Here is a 20,627-nt window from a genome sequence, read left to right as displayed (position 1 = left end):
TTCAATGTGCAGCCTAGAGAAAGCAAGGCAAACATCTGAGGTAATTTGCACTTAAATTGCCGGCGCTTCCGAAACAGGAAAAAATTCCGGACGCCCAATGGTGAATATTGAAACCACATTACAAAGTTCAGCACAACGATAGAAAGATTGTAAACTAGAAGTTCCTAGCATTGCAATTGCAAATTGAAACATTTCATTTTTCATTGGATTTTGTAAAACTGCTTTTTTTCTCTTCCTTAAATTTTATCTATGTACCAACTTTTTTAGGAGGGATAGGGAGGGGTTGGGATTCACAACGCAGTTTCGAAGCTCTATTTAAATTTCAGTGTCACCAATTCCACTCTTCGCCTTGTTAGATGATTTCGTGGTTTTTAGTGTTTTATAACAAAATTAACTGTTTTTCACACAAAGCATCGTGTTAACCTCATTGATTATTCCGTTAATTAAAACAATTGGACTTTAAAAATTCTATAATACAAAGACTACAAAACAATAACGAGATGACGATTGTATGAGGCAATTGCAAGACCCATTTTGAAAACATACAAGTTAAAATTGGCTAACTGAAGTTAATAAACAAGTATATTTTGTTCATTGAGGCCTCTAAGCTCTTGTTGTGAATAAAACAATGCGCACTATGTTTTATTACTACAACATGCCATTATTGATATTCGTTTCAATAAAACATTGAAAACAAAATAGATTTGCAATGTAATAACTTTTAAAAGATTCTTATTTAACATAATCGCGCCAGTCGATAGTTAATGGTTATTTAAAGAAATAATTCATTTTCGATTTTAACACAAATTATAATGCGTTTGCCCCAAGCTAAAGCCGGGTTAAAAATTATAGAATTTTTCCTTTTTTACCGCTCATTTACGCAAGCATCACTCGACCGAAACAACCAAACAAAGACCTCTCTTGAGCTATTTAACTCTTTTTATATTCTAAACAATGCCCATCTAGTTTCTGGTTTTTGACACGAAAACGCTTTGCGCGGTATGCCAATAAAGGCAAATTGTTCTATCAAATATCGCGAAAGAACTGCAACCTTTAAAAGTTGCAAATTTCAATAAATGACCAGAATTGGGGTTATTGTAAAAATCAAAATTTTGTTTTAAAATTTGTCTGCTACAGTTGCTCGAGCTAGTGCTGTACGTCAACAATGCAATTTCATCCCGGAAAAATTACCCAAGGATAACGACCACAAAATAGACAAATAACAAGATAAAAACAAACTTAGACTCCCTCTCAAATATTATCATCACGTTTAAAAAACTGCATTTAACTGTCATGATAGCTTCAAGGAAACCGTTAAACTAAGGAAGTGCGTTTCTTCAATATTTGAGCGCAAAGTGTTTCGCAGACCGGCGAAACAAACGTACCCTCTTGACACGAATTGCGTGCATACGTCCTACTTGTTTCGCCCACGAATAATTGAATAATTCAAATGAGTTCCATTGTGCGAATAGACACAACACAAAAGCCGCGATAATGGACTCCGAAAAGTTCCGGGTTGTCGGTATAAAATCAGCAGTTTAAATCAGTTGGGCTTAAGTTAAAGAGTGGATTTCAACAGGAGCAGAAGTTTGCAGTATTCTCTTCAACGGCTCATTTTGCAGGTAAGAATGAACCAATGCTCTTATAAGTAAATGCCCATCTACTAGTTCAGTTATAAGACTTTTTTCGGGATTGACAGTGTACGACCTAATTTCACTACGATTTTTTTGCCTTTGTTTTACGATTAAAACTAGCTGCATAGAGATTCCAAAGCGCCGAGCGGCCGATGGAATCCGTCAAACACTTTTCGTCCACTATACGCTTTCAAACATAATCCATCGTACGTTTTCTTGTGCGCTTGTAAAAACGCAATTCCATTTCGAAGTTTTCGCTGCATAGGACCAGTAAGTCAAAGCGGCTAGCCGGTTAGCCTCGACAGTTCAGAGCATAGCATTTGGGATTTAAAGGGGCTATGCCGTCACGGATTGCGCACACCCCTTGGAAAATTCAGGCTGATTGTTCAAGTTTGTAGTTCTTAATCTCTTACAATCTTCTTCAATCATAACGATTCTTTTTCCTGTTTTGTTCTGATTTTTTTGAACATAACTAAGTAGACTAGTATTTTGAGGGCTTTTCTTTACTGTAATGGAATTTTGTTTGAAAACACTTTTGAACTACACTTGCTTGTCAGGGCGGATAAACGAACAACGAATCTTTCCATTTTTCGCCGTGTTTTTCTTACCCAATTCGCCATAATTAAGAGTCATTTAAAACTGCAAGTGCAGCGTAGGACTTCTCTTTACTATTAACCATACATATCTTTTAATACTAAGTTGTGAGAGTTTAGCAGTACATCAAAACAACGTGTAGGCCCAGTTAACTTAGATAATATTCTTTATTTTGCTTCGTCAACCGAGTGTATGCTTGAAAATACACTGAAATTGTAACGAAACATTATTAAATGATGAACATTTAAGGCAGGATGCAGACTTTAGAACTTGGAAAAGAAATATTCCGCTTTCGAGTCTATGTAATTAGTGAACCGTCGATTAGTCTTGTGGAACGCATGTTTTCAGAAACAAAACAATCGTACTTTAGTACATTTTTGTTTTATATATATATATACAACAATAACAGCTTCAGATTTCTTAAACTCGATTTTTGATACATTCTGCCCCTTTAAGACCACCAGAACATGAAACAGCAAACATTTCAATTGCAACAAAACATTATTAAGTGATTAACATTCAAGGCAGGATGCAGACTTTAGAACTTGGAAAGAAATATTCCGCTTTCGAGTCTATGTAATTAGTGAACCGACGATAAATCGTGTGGAACGCATGTTTTCAGTTCACTTAAGTGCATTTTTGTTTTTTATATATAAGATTTCTTTTTTGATACATTCTGCCCATTTAAAACCACCAGAACATTGAAAAGCAAACAGTTCACAATACATCAAACATGAAAGGAAACCAATGCTATTATGCAAGAAATTTTCCTGTTTACTCGAAGAAAACAATAGAAGTGCTTAAACACGCTAAAACCACTTGAGGTCTTCAATAGACACCACAATAATATCGGGCCTTTTCAACCTTGATTCTCATAAAGACCCATAAATGTTATAGTTACGTCAGCAGTAATAGGAAAACACCCAACTTCTGTTTTAACCACATGTTGCTAACTTGGATGGCAAGCTGTGAAATGTTTTTACAATTTTGAGAGAGATGAGTTGGGGATTTGAAATCTGAAATCCAAATTCGGCGCGGAAAGCTGCCATAATCAGTATGCGCAAATAGAAAAAATATTTTGTTCGTAAAGCTTTAAAGTGTGCTTGGTTTGTTTTAAACACCTGTTGCTAGAATATGTTTAAAAGAAAAAACAGGTTAGGGATTATAAGCTCGCATTGACAACAGTTTGAGAGGAAAATATTCAAAAGCCCTTCAGAGCTTAAGCAATTTTTTCTGAACGGTGTTAACAGCCGAGATGCTACTTTGACTCCAGGAATGACTTTTTATATTCGTGATGGATAGAACTTGGCTAAATTCATAACCCTGAAACTACCCAGAGTGCCCAGCAAGTGACATCTCCTTACGTATCTAATACATAATCATGCGCACAAGTGATGAGAATTGAAAATGTCATCAACTTAGGAATTTAGTAAGGAGAATTGAAGTGCGATCAATGAACCAAGAACGTCCATGCGTCATAAAAGGACACCGCCTAATTATCATAATTATCTTCGCCACGAGACACACAAAGCCAAGCAAAACAGGCGGTCGACTATATATCAGGAAAATAAAATCGTTTGTATAGAATGTTATATTTAATATAAAGTAGCCGTTGTTACGAGTTGGCATTGTTGAAACGTGTAGACGAATAGTCACTGAGTAGTTTTTTGTTCGGCGCGTGCTTTGTCCGCGCAACCAAGCAGAATGTTTTTACGGTTGCGTGATTTGAAATAACCTACTTATCAAACGAAACTTACGCCAGCGCATACCTCAAGCATAACTATGTAGTCGTTCGCAAGGATACGAATTTATAGAATATCACTTTGATATATTCTCGGAAGAAGTTCTGTGCGTCATGAATCTGAATTGGGTCGTTTTAAGAGTTTAGGTCAGGTTGTGAAGAAAATTGGCCAGTGATATGGAAACTACATGACGTCGTCACTGTGTCGCTATGGTAACACCGATGCCAATTAAGCCCACTGACTTAAATAATTCATTCGATCTTTAGTAAATGGTAAATGTGTGACGTTGCTAGCACAACAGAGCTATCAATTTGAAGTATCATCAGTTGAAATTAGGGATTGTATTGTTCTTTTTATCGTTTCAAGTCTGTAGACGAAAAAATAAATCGATCCACGCTTTCGTCTTTCACTGTTTATTATACTGTACAGTATGGGGCCCAGTTCTCGACCGGGTCCTATTCTGGGCCACTTTGTGTTCAACGCGTTTTTTCACGCCCCAAATGAATTAAAAGAAAAAGTTACTTCCTTCAAACGATAGACTGATTCTTGTGCTCTAAATATCTTATCCTTCAACTCGCTATAAAAAACTCATACGTCGAGTATACACGAAGGTAGGTGAATTTGTTTTCCCGAAAACTTGTTTGTTTTGAATACGGCTCCTAAAAATTCATGGATGTAGTTAAATTCGTATAATATTCGAAATCCCCTACCAAACGAGCTAATATTTGGTATGTGAAACGTAGAATAATACAGCTTTCTGCTTAAGTTAACGTTTCGTTGAGCCGTTGTAATTTTTGGTCTCAATTTACTTCGAAATGTTTTCGTTCGACTTTGCACATTTGCCTATTCTTGGCCACCCTGCTCGCAATCACAGCTTAGCACTTTGGTTTTTAATATAATCTCATCTGCTGCAGCCAGAAAGAAAGAAATAAATGTTTTAAAAATAAAGATCAATTGAATCTCTAAGTTCTGAGATGAATCTTGTGTATTATTTCTACGACACCTAACTCTTTCAAGATCTTTTCACTGCAAAATAAACTATCTAAATGCAATGGTCACACAACGCAATTCCGCGGTTTTGCCAGAACCTGCACTTAGGAGAGCAACTTGGTGCGTTGAAAACCTTCTCTTCTAAAGTAAAACAAAGCCTCATAAAAATAATTTGGGATCGACATAACATAAATAAATTTACAGAGTGATTTTATGACTGTGAAAATTAACTGAGCCTTTTTATGCAGAGAATTCTCACTCAATCCTCTTCGTGCCCTTGGGCACACAAGGCCGTATACAGAGAATTAATTACGCACAAGCTTTTTTCTGGCCAAGAACTGGGCCCGGGTGGCCGAGAACTGGGCCCACAAATGTTATTTTTATTATTGCTCGGGCAAATTAATTATTGACCAGCCGATAGCTTTACACCAAAAAGCTAAATGTTGAAGCTAGCTCTGGGATAAATTTCAAGTTTCTCTGGTTATTCTGAGGAAAGAAATACAAGTTTACGTCTGAAGTAGCCGAGAACTGGGCCCCATACTGTACAATCTATTTTTTTAAGTCTGTGTATGAAACCCTAGTGTTTGACGTCCATTCAAATGAAAGCCACTGAGCAGTTCTTTCGTGTGGTACTGTTTATTATGCTGTACATGGTGGTTCTAATTTTTTAAGTCTTTGGATAAAACCCTAGCAGAAGACCCTAGTGTATAACCACTTATAATAAATGAAAGCTATTAAGCAGTACCTTCACTATTTACTATGCAGTACAAGGTGGTTCTAACTTTTAAGTCTGTGAATGAAACCCTAGTGTGTGACCATTCAAATGAAAGCTGTTAAAACTGGCAGTACCTTCATGTGGTACTGTTTATTATGCTGTACAAGGTGGTTCTATTTTTTTTTGAATTTGTGGATGAAAACACCTAGTGTACGTTTGACTCTTCCAATGAACTTTCGGGTAGTATAATGTTGTTTGTGTTGTACAAAGTGATGACAAATTATTCTTCAGTGTATAGTGTAAAAACATTCAAATGAAAGCCCGATTGCATTCGAAACTGAATCAGAAAATAAAGACAGTTGCTGTACCTTTCAATGCTGCGGCTAAACACTAAGAATGTGAGCATTCAAATGGAAGCTGACATCGGAACCCTAACATGTGGTCACTTAAATTAAAGATGTCGAGCAGTACTTTCATGTGCCTTTTTTTTATTATACTGTACAACGGGATGTTTCGAATCTATGGATGAAACCCTATATAGCTCTTGTGTGACTATTTTATGAAAGCTATGGGTCTGTTCTTTCTTGTGGTGGATCTTGGATTTTTCAAAGGGGGTGGCTGTCAGGAAATATCTTATCCACTATTTTATTTTAGCCCCAGGACCTTTTATAGGGGTGAGTGGATGTTAGCAACTATACTTATTTTATTTTATCCTTAAATCATCAACAATTTTCAGTTACACCTTACACTGGCTTTGTCTTTATTTTCTGATTGATGTGTTTATTCTAATTTTCTCTGTCCAGAACTTTAATGGGGGTGCTTTTATCAATATTTTGCAAAAAGATTATACAGTAAAAACCGCGAGTAAAAACCTAATTTTTAAGAACCTGTTAGGCTAAAATTTGCCAGTTAGACACCCTCTTTGAAAGAACCTCTTTAGCCTTAAATTTGGAAATAGGTATTACTTTCTAAAATCGATTAAAAATTGTTCACTTTTAGCTGGGAAATAAGATAAGTCGAAATTCTGGATTCTCTTTCACCTAGGAGCCTTATCACTTCAAATGCAATGTAAATGGCAATGTTGAAAATTAAATAAAAGTTAAATAAAAGGAAAAGGCCTTATACCACTAAAACCTCTATTAACAATAACGTAAATTTTTCTTCAGAAAATAAGAACCTATCGAGAACCTAAATAGCCTAAATTTGTGCTTATTACTATTTAAGTAAAAAACCTGTTTTAAAAGGCTAACTTGGGAGAATGCAGGTTCTTACTAACGTGTTTTTACTGTATATTATTTCTTATTTTAAACGTCAGCTAGTATCCAGCTATTTTACTTACACATTTATGCCTTCTTTAGTCAGCATCATGGGGCGTTTCCTCAATGGTTTGGTTATTGCCTTGGTCCTGGGCGTGGGGCTGACGTCATCTTACGTCATCGATGACCCATACCCGTCCGAAGCCGTAGAGGACACAATAGAAGACATGACCGATGAGATGAACAAGCTGGACGACTTGAATGTCAGGCATGCGGCCAGGAAGCCGAAAATAGAGGAAGACGTCTCGGCCGACGTCGAAAATGAGTACAAAGGCTTAATAGATGAGTGCAGACAAGAAGGCCGAGCGAACTTGCCTGAGCGTCTGATACAGGAGAAACAGCAGGAGTACAATGCCGCCCTGAGGAAACTCTACCAGGCTATTCAGCATGGAAAGCAATCTATCATAGATGACCTCTCGTGGCTGGAGGCAAAACGGAGTGAAATCTGCAGCGCGTGTGTTTTGAGAAAACTTTGCGAAAAAGACCAGATTTTGACGCTATTGGGCATTGACGCCAATGCACCCGAGTGAGTATTAAGCCAAACTACCACAATAGAGCAGTCTTCAATTGAGTGTCGTAAAGCCAAAACCAAGGTAATCAATCTGGCCAATCACAAAGGACACAGGCAATCCCGTGATCCATGAAGCTGGCCAACGAAGCGCGGGAAAACGTTCGCTAGCGAATCAGGATTGGGTTTGGTTCTACTTCTGATTGGTTAAAAAAGTGGCGAGAGTTTTTTTGAGCCAATCGCTAAGCGTAGTAATGTAACACCAAAGCAAACGAGAATAACTTTCGACACTCAAGTGAAAACCGCTCTAATTACATACAGTGGAGTCCCAATATCTCGAACCTTCTGATAGCTTTCTGAGCAATTTTTGAGCAAAATATAGGTTTAGAGCACATATCAAGCACGAAAAAGTCAAATTTCATAGAAAACTTCAATGTATGCGAATCTCTTGAATGTTAATCAACTTTTTGAACACATAGCCTGTCACTTGACAATGCTTTTATGGGTATCCTTAAATTTCGTCCATGTTTGCGAGCAACTCTTTAAGCTACGTTTAAAGCTATTTTTCTTGACCATTGTTAGCAGTTATTGTGGACGAAAAATTTGAAGAACCAAAAAAAGCTTTTAATTAACGTCGTATTCCAAAACATTTCGCTCCTCATCTTTGTAAAAATTGAAATTTGTAACTGTTTTGTAACCAGTTTTACTGGCGGATCGTTTATATTGATAACATTTTTAAACAACCCGAACAAGACCGGTGAAATTGGTCGAAACGTCGATTTTAAAATATTTTAACCTCGGAAAATCCCGGAAACAGTTACAAGTTTTAATTGTTATTAAAGTTTATATAAAAATATCAAGAAAATTAGGAAACAACTCTTTGGCATTCCAGTGAGCAACTTTCCAGCATTTTACGAGCAGAATCGGGACAGGCCTAGATTGGAGCCAAGCTTAACGTAACATTATTACATTCTCTTCTTACAGCAAAGTCCAGAAGTGCAAACGGGCGATACTCGAATTGGCGAGAAACTTTCACTACCAGGCAGAGGTCGTGAATTGCAACGCTGATGCTCCATTCCGAACAATCGATGGAAGATGCAACAACCTTGCTAATCCTCTCTGGGGATCAGTCGGAGACGAATTCAGGCGCATCGTACCTGCCGCTTATGGAGATTGTGTCTCGACACTTCGCAGAGCGAAGAGTGGAAACGAGTTGCCGAACGCGAGGAACGTAAGTCGCTTTTGCCATGGCAGCAATGCAGACCGCTCAAATCCTGACTCCAAGCAGCTGACTCACTTGGCTATGAACTTTGGCCAGATTATGGATCATGATTTCACGCTAGCCGAGGCTCAGGGTCTTAACTGCGAGGAAGAAAACCCTAACCCGGAGTGCATCAACATTGAAGTCCCATTTGATGACGACGTATTTCAGTCTAGGGGAGTCCATTTCTTCGAATTGGAGAGGGATGCACCCCATAAGCCATCAGTTGACTGCAAACTGATTCCCCGAGAGCACGGTAACACGATAACAGCCTACATCGACGCATCGAACGTCTACGGCTCGACCGAAGAGCTGGCGTTGGAACTCCGAGCCGCTGACGGCCTACTGAGAACTATGAAACATCCACATGGCTGCCCCATGGCGAATCTGTTGCCTGAACAGCCCCCCGATGTGTTTTGCGTATCAAAGGACCCCTTAAGACCATGCTTTCTGGCGGGAGACGAACGAGCAAACGAGAACCAAGGTAAGGATAGTCAAAAGTCTAGGGAAGGGGGAGGTGTTTTTTCTTGCGCCCTGTTTTAGATCCCGTATTTGGATCCCGGGGGGGGGGACACTTTGTATATTGTTGGGTGGGGGTGTGCCGCTGGGATTTTTAAACCCTTACCCTATACCAGGCCATGTTCCACGTTCAGCTGATTTTACAACCCTATACTAGATTAGACACTTAAAATTCCTACCCTATATCCCAGTCTTGCATTTTTTTAGAACTGTATCACTTTCAGTGTTTTTAACGGAAAACCATCTCTCAACAACATTGCCACGATGAATTCAGTTTACGTTTAAGAAAGCGCCTTTCTCTTCCGAGTTTCTATTCCTATCCTAAACTTAATACGTCATACCACTTATCAGTTTCCCGGCAAACGATACCCTATTCTAGACCAAAACTCCCCGTTTCTCTGTTTTTTTTTTTTTTTTTTTTTAAATCACATAGCTTCTACATGGTCCCTCATGTAGATAAGTGATAAAAGCTCGACTACAAACTGTTATGCTATTTCTTACAATGTTTTTTTTTTACCCACAGGTCTCATGTCAGTTCACACGATCTTAGTTCGTGAACACAACCGAATTGCGACGTTTTTTGGTCAGAATTTTGCCTGGAGCGGAGAAAGGATTTACCAAGAAACAAGGAAGATCCTTGGGGCGGCACTTCAAGTCATTACATACAACGAGTTTCTGCCATTGATCCTGAGCAGGAGAACGGTAGGTTTTAATTTTTTATCTGAAGTGCATACATTTATGCTGTGGCGCGACTTGCCTTTACGCGGCGGGAAATCAAAGAATTTACGGTTTTCTTGGAGCAGATATTCCCTAATTCTCGATCTAAAAGAAAATATCTAGACAAAATTAACCTGCAAACCGAGTTCCTGGGACAGGCTAAGTCGCTTTATGCTAAGGAATCGGAGCTGCGTTGGCCCGGTTAAACTTGTCATTTTCATCCCCATTTAGATCCGGGACTTTGATCTCAGGCTGCTTAGAGGAACGGAGTACTTCACGGGTTACGACGCCAACCTCAACGCGCAAGTGTCAACCGCCTTCGCAGTAGCTTCATACCGATTTGGGCACAGCTTGGTTCAAGAAGAGTTCAGACGCTTCAGCCAAGATGGATTCGAGCACAAATGCGACAGCGACGAGAAATCGGAGTTTATGCCCATCCCAGTACTCGACTTCGGCAACCCAACCTACTTGTACGATAAGTGTCAGGGGGGTGTTGATTCCATTTTTAGAGGCTTGGTGAAGAAACCGGCGGCCAAAGCTGATGGGTGAGTGAAAAGCAACTGAGAAAAAGTTAGCAAGTATGGCATCGGAAATTTTCTTTACGACTGTTTTATGAATCAAAAAAGACCAGCCAAAATATCCAGTCCGGCCTAATACATAAAATTGAACGTTTTATAAGCATCAAAACTACTCCGTCAGTCCTTTTTTCACAGCGTTTTCAGTAAAAATGCCGGATATGGGGCTGGGGGCTTTTAGAATTTCGTAAGTGGCTTCGGGTGTGCTTGTAACTGCCAAAGGAGGCTTATAGCCGGCTAAGAAAATCGAGTTTCATGAGCTGACAAGATGATCGATATTTTAAACGTTTTGATCTAAAAGCAATGCAAACGGATGACTTATAATCCAGTTGGGGGGGGGGGGGGGGATTAAAACCAGCATAGTTCGTACCTTTAACTTGTTACCAAAATAGTCACTCATTGTCTTGCCGGAAATAAAAGAGTTACAAGCCTGCAGGGAGAAATACATGATACGAAAACGTAAGGGTCAGAAGAGTAAACGGCGCCGAAGAGGGGGTGGGTGGGGCAAAAACGCGAGGCAGGAACCTATGACGGTGTTACTTTTCTAAAAGAGGCCTGAATTTGGGGGGGGGGGGGTGGGTCTCATAGTTGTTACACTCGTATATGGTGGTTAGAGAAGTGCTAAATAAAAAGGAAGAGTGAATTTCCTGAGTATAACGAAAATGAAATCAGTCAGCGTATTGCAGATTATTGTCACAGAGGTCAACATGTGTATAGCAAAGAAAAATAAGTAATGAATGGTACCTATATTTCACCAGGCGCTTTTCCGAATCTGTACAACATAACCTTTTCCGAGGTGAGGGCGACTTATCTGATCTCGTCGCCATTAACATCCAACGAGCACGTGAACGAGGTGCTCCCGGCTACACAACATATCGCAACCGCCCAGAATGCAACATTAACCCAAAGGTGAACAGTTTTGATGATCTCAAAGCGGCTGGCTTCTCCCAAGACGATATTGATAGCTTAGAGTCGCAATACGAGCATGTAGAAGACATTGATCTATTCACTGGAGGTGAGTAATTTGCAAAGCGTTGCTCGAGGAGTCAGGATTTTTCTCTTTGTTGTTCAGTAATTTGCAAAGAAAGGTTGAGAAATGTACCAAGATTTACGGTAGCTCATTAAGGTAATTCCTCAGTATTGCATTGCGCATCCCGTACTGCGCATAATTTTACGCGTGATTAGCGCGCGTACCGTATTTTCTCAATTAAACGCCCCCGGCGTTTATTTCAAACTTGGCTCCGTGGATCCGGCGTTTATTTGAATGGTGCAGTTTATTGGAGCAAAATGTTTATTTAACAAGGGTTTTAAATCATTATTTGTGACATGAACGTAATTTGCCATCATACCTAAAGCATATTACTGTACACCTCAAATAAATGCCTGGGAGGCTTACTTACAACTCTAGCTCGGGGACCCGGCGTTTATTTGGGGCCCGGCGTTTAATCGAGAAAATACGGTACATTACAAAAATGGAGGCTTTTCTTATACAGCTTGGCTCACTAGAGAAGATAAATCGTTGTTTTCTTGTAAACGAGTACCGGGATCTATCACATTGATGCGCAGAGATATGAAATTTATCTTTGAGTGGTTCAACTCTATATCGATTAGAACACGATTTGAACACGAGAAGAGAAATTTTATATGTCCACGCAACCATGTATTGTTTTGTTTATTTTATAAACCTACTATACTAACAAGGTTTTTGACGATTTTCCGAAGATTTCCGCTCATTTTCAGAAGATTTTTGAAGATTTTCAAAATGTTGCCCGAAGGTCAAACGAGTGTTTCCGAGCATTTTCCAAAAATTTCCGAAGGTTGCCGAGGAAGATCTGAAGATGTTTCGACTTCATATAGATAAACTTTAGGTCATAATTAAAACATGGCAAACTGGTCAACAAACGTGACGAAGTAGATATCTTCACACGTGAAAGATATGATATCTTTCACATGTGAAGATATGATTTTTCTCAGCGAGAAAAATCCTGGTAGTTCACTTTAGTATATACCACACAAGTGAATATGCTTTTCGCGCGCGCTGATTGGTTAACTCGGACGTGATTAGCAGTACTGTTTCCTCCGAGCGGCTAAGGAACAACTGCCTTCGCACTCGCTTTGTTTCCAGTGATGTTTTGGTCCGCTGTTTCAGTGACTTGTGGTATATACTAAACAATTATTCACCTCAGTGTCGGTGATGTGGTGGATATTCCCCCGCTCCGCGGCTCGTGAACAATTTAGTATTATTTTATTACCTTTACAAGCTGTGTATTTCTTTCAACCTTAACAGCAATGCTGGAGCCTCAATCTGCTGCCGGAGGAGTCCTGGGGGACACCAATCAGTGCATTATAGGTGAGGTGTTTGAACGCCTCCGAAAAGGCGATCGTTTCTGGCACGAAAATGCACCGGACGCAAACATTAACACTGATAACACGGCGTTCACCCAGTGTCAGCTGCGAGAGATCAGAAAGTTCCGCCTGGCCAAGATCATCTGCGACAATGCCGACAACATTCCCGCCATAATTAGGAATGCGCTGTCACAGTCGAAGATTTTCGTCGACTGTGATAGGTTCCCAGAAGTGAACCTCAATGTCTGGAGGCCAAATTTCCAGTGCAGTGTAGCATCGGACAGGTATGTAATACACCCTTTCTATGGCGGCCAATTTATATTCTTTTGTTGTTGCCCTACTGCCTCGTTTTGGTAAAATCTTTGAATTTCACATCTGACGAGGCCAGTAGGCAATAACATACATAAAAAGAATAAAAAGGCCGCATTAGAAGTGGTGTATAAGGCATATCTTTGATAGGCGGCAAGAGTTACAAAAGGCCCCGGGGGAGGGGGTACTCCTGTAAATTTCGGATAGGTGTGTGCCGCGAAGGTTCTTAAACACCCTGACTCTATTTAATGATGGCGAAAACGAAAATTATACCCTTTTTAAGGCCTAAACTCAAAACATGACACCCTTTTCAAGGGAAAAACAATAACTAAAATGGCTCGAAAGAGCCAACTCTATTTCGTTTCTGTAACATTGAAGTTAAACTAATACTTAAACGGATAGTTCAGTTTTAACAAAGCATTTCTTTTTCGTTTAGCTGGACTTTTACGCACTACATGCAATTAAGCTGATGCAATTTAGGTATCCTTTCAAAAGATCACACCGGGAACACAATGTCAAAAGAGGCAAAAATCACACCCTATTTAAGAAAATTGAAGGTTCCCATGCACCCTCTGAACAAAGGAGAAATTAAAAGAAAATTAATTCTTGGACTTTTGATCTAAAATGTTCTGGAATTTGTGGTAGACAACATTAAATTACGGAGAGAAATTTAACCACGGCTAGTAATATCGATGTTTTAAAGACGCGCGGAAACAACTTGAAAAGTATAGCCTCAATTTTTCAAATTGCAATTCATTTCCATCCTAGACATTCACAGCCAAAGATGCTTGTTTTTCACAGTTTCAGTGCTCTACTAAAGCAATTGTTAATAATAATGGATCATGCATGCAAGCTTGTTTTAATGCTTTTTTTTACTCCACAGCGCATCTGCCGATTCTGCCCGCTATGATGATGAGCTGTAAAGTGGCACATCAATGAAGACAGAAGACAAGTCAACTGATCTGACAAATCCACTCAAAACGAGTTTTAGTTAGACAATTTTAAACGTTGTGTAAGTTTTCTGAATTAATTAATTGTACACAATCTTGTATTTACCCAAATTTTGTAAAGAATTAGGTAGTTTTTCAACGAGCAGTGTCTAAGGGAGTTTTCCATTAGTCCAGTCGCGGGAATAAGTGCCGGTCTTGGCAAATCTTCGTTGAAGCACTCGAAGAATTTCCGAATTATTTCATCCACTCAAAAACTAGCGCGAGCGCTCACGAGTACTCCGAAAGCAATCGCGCGTACAAATACGTCATGTTGCTTAGCAACTTTTGGACGAAAACCGCGGGCTCACTTACTTCTCGGAGAAGTGATGTCGCCATCAACATGGCACTTGTTCCAACGACTGAAGTCAGAACTGGCCGACCAGTCCGGTTTATTGGAGAACAGACTATGTTGTTGGTCAAATTTATCCTGTCAAATCAGTCAATGCATAAATGTTATACAGTGTTGTGGAGGATTTGAGGGGGAAATCTCGTGGAAACTTCCCATTTCACATTCAAAATCACCGGACCGGTCGGCAGTTCTGACTAAATGGAAAGCGCCCTAAGACAACTTGTCCCTGGATAAATACTGTATATCCAAACTGTGGTTTGTTTGTTAGCGTGCCATGCTATAGTTAACAAACATTTTGACTTTACTACGACCGGGGTGGCTCCCTTAGCAATATCCGTTTCCATGAGACCATTAGGCAATGGCTTTGGTAGACAGTACAAGCCTTTTCTTTGTAATTTTACCAATGATCAGTTGATATTTCTCTGAGCTCGCAGAGATCACGAAAATCTCCGTATTCCTTCTTTCTGCTTACATTTCAAAATAACTCAGTGAGTTGTTTTTTTTTTCAACTTAGAACTAGTTTTTATTCAGTAGAGTTGGGGCTGTAAACGTAACAATGGATTTTATCTTTGACGGGACAAACGTTATATATCTATGGAAAATAACTGCATCTGTTTTATTGTACCGTTTGCCCGTGTTCAGCTTTTAGGTGTATATTTTAGTTAAGGTTAACCCATTTAGCGAGCTGGCATTACTAAAGAAAACAAAATCAACAAAAACGCATTTATCCAGGAACAATGCTATTACACTGTATTCACTTGTTATTAATAACATTACCAGTCTCTCTCTTACATGAGTTTGATGAGTAGACGCAGCCTTTAGAAGGGCCTGAAGAGGAGTAGGATTGGATCGAATGTAACTAGGCAAGAGAGACTTGTTGTTGTAGTCAATTCAATTCCAATGCATGTAAATCGACATTTTGCAATCATCATTAAGCCTTAATAAATATTTGCTCTAAAAAACGTCTCAGGCATGCAGTTTTTTTTTATTATTATTTCGGAGACTTCCGTTCACTGTAAGCATGAGCGAAGATATACAAACTGTGTGAAATAAAATTTCATTCCTTTCAAAGCAAACTAGCGGAGAGGGACAGGGTGGTCTGAACCTCCCGCCTCCCGTACCTTTTACTCCCGCCTCTCACTCCTTTCCGTAGCCGTTCTCTCCTATTTGTTCCATATCTATTGCGAAACATAATGAAATGTTGCAAAATTTTACTCGTCTGAAGAAGTCCGTATTATAGGACCATCTACCTTGAAACAAAAAAAAAGTCATCCGGTTATAAGCATCCCGCGACTCTTAAGAGCAGCCTTAAAATTAGTCAAACTGTCCACTCTTAGATTCCAAAGCCGAGTAGCATTGTATACAAATGACTGCTGACCGGTAGCTGTTCTGAGGTTTAAGGTTGCTACTCTCGGAACGTTGTTACCGGTAATTGTGGGATCAGGAGCTGGTGGGATTTAATAACAACCATGAAATTTTATTGTCACTTTTGTAACTTTAGTGTATAGCATTGGTCTTTAGCTCAACCATCTTAGGACCCATTATATGGTCTCGAGTGCCCGAGGCAACCCTTTCCCCGAGTTACCCTGGCCGAGCTAACTTTTCACTTTTTTCTTTGAAAAATTCAACCAACGGTTAACATGAGAATCGCGAACTCATCACGGGGGACGAGACAGGTGGAGGAGTTGTCTCGCCTCGGCAGGTTGAGTAACCCGGCCTGCGGGACAACTTTTTCTTACATATAAAACACTTTGACTTGCCTACCCGGAACAACTCACGGCGTGCCGAATGTCATGTAATACCTAGATTTTAGGTTTCAAAGCACAAATTTAAATTAAAATAACAAAATGTAGCTCAACAATGCCCACAGTTACCTGAGATATCGTATAAACGAAACAAGGGAGGATAACTGAGCATTTGATCGAATGTGAATATAATATGGGAAATCGGTTCGACTGTAATCACCCAGGGTCAACTTTGACTCGGCCTACAGGAACAATCTTTTTTTTATATAATTCTCGATAAAGGTGTCTCGGGGGAAGGAGTGTCTCCGGTACCCGAGAGTATCTCTTAGAGATTAAATGAATTTGCGCCACACGCAAGGCACGAGTTTCCGGTTCATGACGAGCATGCTTTCGAACATGAAGTTTATACATAAACTTTTACCTGGGTGGTAAAACCAGCTGTCTAAAAAACATTATTTCAGTCCGCTAGTGTTCGCAGCTAAACAAAATTGTGGTATTTTCGCTTCCGTTATTTTTGTGGCTGCAATGGCCATTTCTATTGTTAAATACCTGTTTTAAGGGGCAGTTGATTAGATTCTCATCTATTCTGCATTAAGTTGGCACTAGAGCATTCCCCGAGGGTTTCTGCTAAATACATAACTGAGCTCTGACTGTCACTTCATTACAACCAAATATGTTCAAAATTCTTTGAAAACTAAAACTGTTCAGCAAAACCCATAGAGAAATCCGTTTCAATCTTCTTCAATTTTGGCCATCCGCATCTTCTTTGGTATTTGCTGTGTTATTGAAATGTCCTTTCACTGTTTTAAGAAGCTATTTTTATTTCACCGAATTTGGTGGTTATTTCCTATCCCTAAATATGGCTAAAATTTGAAAACGTTTTCGGTCCTACTTTTTTCGGAGGAGCTTGTAATCAGACGGAAATTTAGGTTTCTGAAAATTATGGTTAACCGTACTGTAGGCCTAAATTTGAAAGAGATTTTCAGTGGGTGTGGGAATTGTACTGAAATAATAAAATTCTCAGCAAATGCTGCGATATGCAAATTCAAAATAAAATCAAAGAAGTGAAATGATGATGATGATGATGATGACATTAAAAAGGTACAAATTCCAAAAAATGTTAAAAATACCCGCACTCTGTACTTCGATTAACTTTATTTTATAACGAATTAAATAACAGTTTTCGCGCTGAACTGTTAGCCTACATACTACTGCACGTTACAATAATAAGCTCCAGCAGCTTTCACTAAAATCACTGCTGAGATGTCAGAGCACTTGAGATCGGAAAAATAGAAATCACCTCATAGTGGTGTCACAGCACGTTTTCGTTTTAAGCTGTTAATTATTTTCACACCCCTTAATGTTAATCTTCGCACATTTCTTTACACATGCCACAAGATACATGCATATTTTTACTGTGAACTGGATCGCGCTTTAATCGGGTTTTTCTAGCCGCGTACATTTCTGTCAGATTTACGTGTTTGAGGCATAGAGTAAACCGGATATCCGTATCTAAGCCATTGTTCTTTATTTACTGTCTACCGCGTGGGAAACTCCCTTACCTCTGTCTTTTATAACACACTTTAACAATAAATACTCTGTTTAACATTAAGATTTCTAAATAAACAAGTCGAACAAGTAAGGTTAGGTAAAGTTGAAAGCGTTCAGTGAATTGGAAGGCATGTGTGATTCTTGAAACCTCCCCATACATTCGGCGCGCTGTCGTAGCGTTGGAAGCCATTGGGGATACTTCCGGGCTGCTCGCTAGCTGTAAGCGCAGAACTCGATCGGCTTTTCGACCTCAGTTCAGCAAATTCTGTAAACTCCTCCTCCATTTCATCGTGCTTCTTAAGCGAGGCAGGATTCAGCAACGAAGGACGAGTTTCTGCTACGCTAACAACAGCTGAAGCATTCGCTCTGCCAAAGGGGGGTGGATCTGACGCACTTCTCAATCGACAATCCGCTACTCGTAGTAGATTTTTATTCTGCAGTGGTCCCACTGGACTCGGGGTTCTTGTCTGTTTTGGCGAGTGAAACCCATTCCAAACCGGCACGCATGATTCTTTCGGCGGAGTCGATACACCATTCAGGTGTAAATGTTCACTTTTCTGCTCCAAAGCTTGCGGTTCGCTCGCGGTTTCGTCAGGCATTCCATCGAAAAACGTGTTTTTGCATTCATCAGCCGGTAACCCGCTTGGCTTGCTGCGTGCCAAAGACGCTTGGTAGCTTTCGTAGTTGATCATGAAAGCCAACGAAAGGGCCTTATAAAGTTCCCTAGCCTTGGCTTTGCTTTCGCACGTGAAGACGAACGCTTTGAATTGACTTTCCGGCTTGTCTCTTGCGATAAACACAAAGGCCTTCTCGTAAAAGGTATCGATGTTACAAAATGTTATCTTGGAGATAGGAAAATTTGCGACCAGCTTTCCGCACGCTTCCTCGCTGACGCTGAGGCTTTTCGAACACAGCGTTAAGACCATTTTCTTCTGCGTTTTGGAGTCGGATTTCTTTCTCTGCTGTTCGAAGACTTTCGCTACGGGTTTTTCTGTCTTTCCGCTGCCCGTCCCGCTCGCTGCGGCAACCTCTGTGGAACCAATGTAGCGGACGGAGAACTGCACCCCGGCTATGATTCGGTCTTTCTCGTCCGCGTCGCTGCCTGTAAGCTGTTGGTGGCCAGCTTTACGAGCGAAACTCGGGCTTAGTTTTGAGAACATTCTTTTGCTTGTACTTAATTGATTTCGAAGCTCAGCTATTTCAGCTCAGGCAAAGTTGTGACCTTTCGGAGCATGTGAGTCTTACTGCACGCCGATCCGTCTTATATGGGGCCGGGCGGAAAGCGTTGAAGTATGATACTCTGTTGTGGTTTCATGTTTACACAAATCTGACGTAACGTGAATACAATCGCATGCGCAACTGTCAAAACTTCTTGAAAGCACTCATCAATCAGATTAAAAAAGGATCTAAATTGTTTGTTTGTTGAAAGTGATAAAAATCACACTTCACCGAACCAAAAGTGAAGAAATTAAAGACCATATACAGTATAGCCCAAGAGAACGTAGCATCACGTTTGTTTTAAGTCGGCACATGATGAAGTACATCAATATTTTCGTTTGTAAAATAAGAACAGACATAATTATGACGTGAATTCACATGATCTACCTTAAATCATTCCACCGACGCGTTATCATGTACCAGGAATGTAGACATTGGTTTCAGACATTTTGAACATTGTGTACGTCACGCGGGGTTGATCTGTATCTGCAAATTTCGTAACATTTATACTTTATTTATCCCCGTCCGCGGTTTTTCTTAGAAACTGTCCACCCAGAGGAGAGCTGGGGAGAGGCAGAATGTTTAAGGTTTTAATCGCTTTACACTTTAACAAATGCGAAATCCACAGGAAAACACATCCAATATTGAACTTGAAAATTCAACAGATCGAAACAGATAAAGTATCCGCTTCCATAACGCATTTTAAAAGGCACGAAAGTGAAAGTCGAAAAAGCCCGGTTAGCAAATAATTGTAAAGCTTATCTTGTGGCCGGGAAAACATCCAAGATAGATAGTCCACACCTTTCAGCGTATGAAGATCACACCGACCATGTGCTGGGGAGAGAAAGTGGTTTTTCTTAGAAACTGTCCACCCAGAGGGGAGCTGGAGAGAGGCAGAAGCTTATCTATCTAGTGGCCGGGAAAACATCCAAGATAGATAGTCCACACCTTTCAGCGTATGAAGATCACACCGACCATGTGCTGGGGAGAGAAAGTGGTTTTTCTTAGAAACTGTCCACCCAGAGGAGAGCTGGGGAGAGGCAGAATGTTTAAGGTTTTAATCGCTTTACACTTTAACAAATGCGAAATCCACAGGAAAACACATCCAATATTGAACTTGAAAATTCAACAGATCGAAACAGATAAAGTATCCGCTTCCATAACGCATTTTAAAAGGCACGAAAGTGAAAGTCGAAAAAGCCCAGTTAGCAAATAATTGTAAAGCTTATCTAGTGGCCGGGAAAACATCCAAGATAGATAGATAGATAGATACTTTATAGATAGTCCACACCTTTCAGCGTATGAAGATCACACCGACCATGTGCTGGGGAGAGAAAGTGGTTTTTCTTAGAAACTGTCCACCCAGAGGAGAGCTGGAGAGAGGCAGAAGCTTATCTATCTAGTGGCCAGGAAAAATCCAAGATAGACAGTTCACACCTTTCAGCGTACGAAGATCGTACCGACCGTGTGATCACACAATGAACGACTGCACGTTTTTAAAATTCAAGAGAAGAACCGTTTCAGCGAATGTGACCCATTTTCCGGTTTG

General features: G+C 39.9%; 2 protein-coding genes across 2 annotated transcripts; one reads left to right on the top strand and one right to left on the bottom strand.

Annotated features, from left to right (window-relative positions):
* Positions 1-1,512: 1,512 nt before the first annotated feature.
* On the top strand, positions 1,513-15,570 carry LOC144646355 (salivary peroxidase/catechol oxidase-like). Its single transcript, XM_078505914.1, has 8 exons — positions 1,513-1,622; positions 7,034-7,517; positions 8,484-9,244; positions 9,803-9,981; positions 10,228-10,541; positions 11,330-11,586; positions 12,859-13,201; positions 14,110-15,570. Exons 2-8 carry the CDS (start codon positions 7,042-7,044, stop codon positions 14,147-14,149), a joined length of 2,370 nt encoding a protein of 789 aa, XP_078362040.1. The 5' UTR covers positions 1,513-1,622; positions 7,034-7,041; the 3' UTR covers positions 14,150-15,570.
* A 1,874-nt stretch (positions 15,571-17,444) lies between these two features.
* Positions 17,445-19,486, bottom strand: LOC144646354 (uncharacterized). The gene has a single exon (XM_078505913.1). The coding sequence runs from the start codon at positions 19,018-19,020 to the stop codon at positions 17,974-17,976; it is 1,047 nt and encodes a 348-aa protein (XP_078362039.1). The 5' UTR covers positions 19,021-19,486; the 3' UTR covers positions 17,445-17,973.
* Between the last annotated feature and the right edge of the window lie 1,141 nt (positions 19,487-20,627).

The sequence above is a fragment of the Oculina patagonica genome, chromosome 3, assembly GCF_052425735.1.
Source record: "Oculina patagonica isolate OP01 chromosome 3, crgOcupat, whole genome shotgun sequence".
Taxonomy (NCBI): domain Eukaryota; kingdom Metazoa; phylum Cnidaria; class Anthozoa; order Scleractinia; family Oculinidae; genus Oculina; species Oculina patagonica.
Note: the sequence above shows the minus strand (reverse complement) of the source record. Positions and strands in the feature narration are given on the sequence as shown.

Bases quoted from the DNA above. Each gene is read 5' to 3' on its own strand.
- LOC144646355 (XM_078505914.1), top strand. From the start codon at position 7,042: ATGGGGCGTTTCCTCAATGGTTTGGTTATTGCCTTGGTCCTGGGCGTG. The intron at 9,982-10,227 runs GTAGGTTTTAAT...ATCCCCATTTAG, and splicing joins TGATCCTGAGCAGGAGAACG to ATCCGGGACTTTGATCTCAG. The intron at 13,202-14,109 runs GTATGTAATACA...TTTACTCCACAG, and splicing joins TGCAGTGTAGCATCGGACAG to CGCATCTGCCGATTCTGCCC.
- LOC144646354 (XM_078505913.1), bottom strand. From the start codon at position 19,020: ATGTTCTCAAAACTAAGCCCGAGTTTCGCTCGTAAAGCTGGCCACCAA.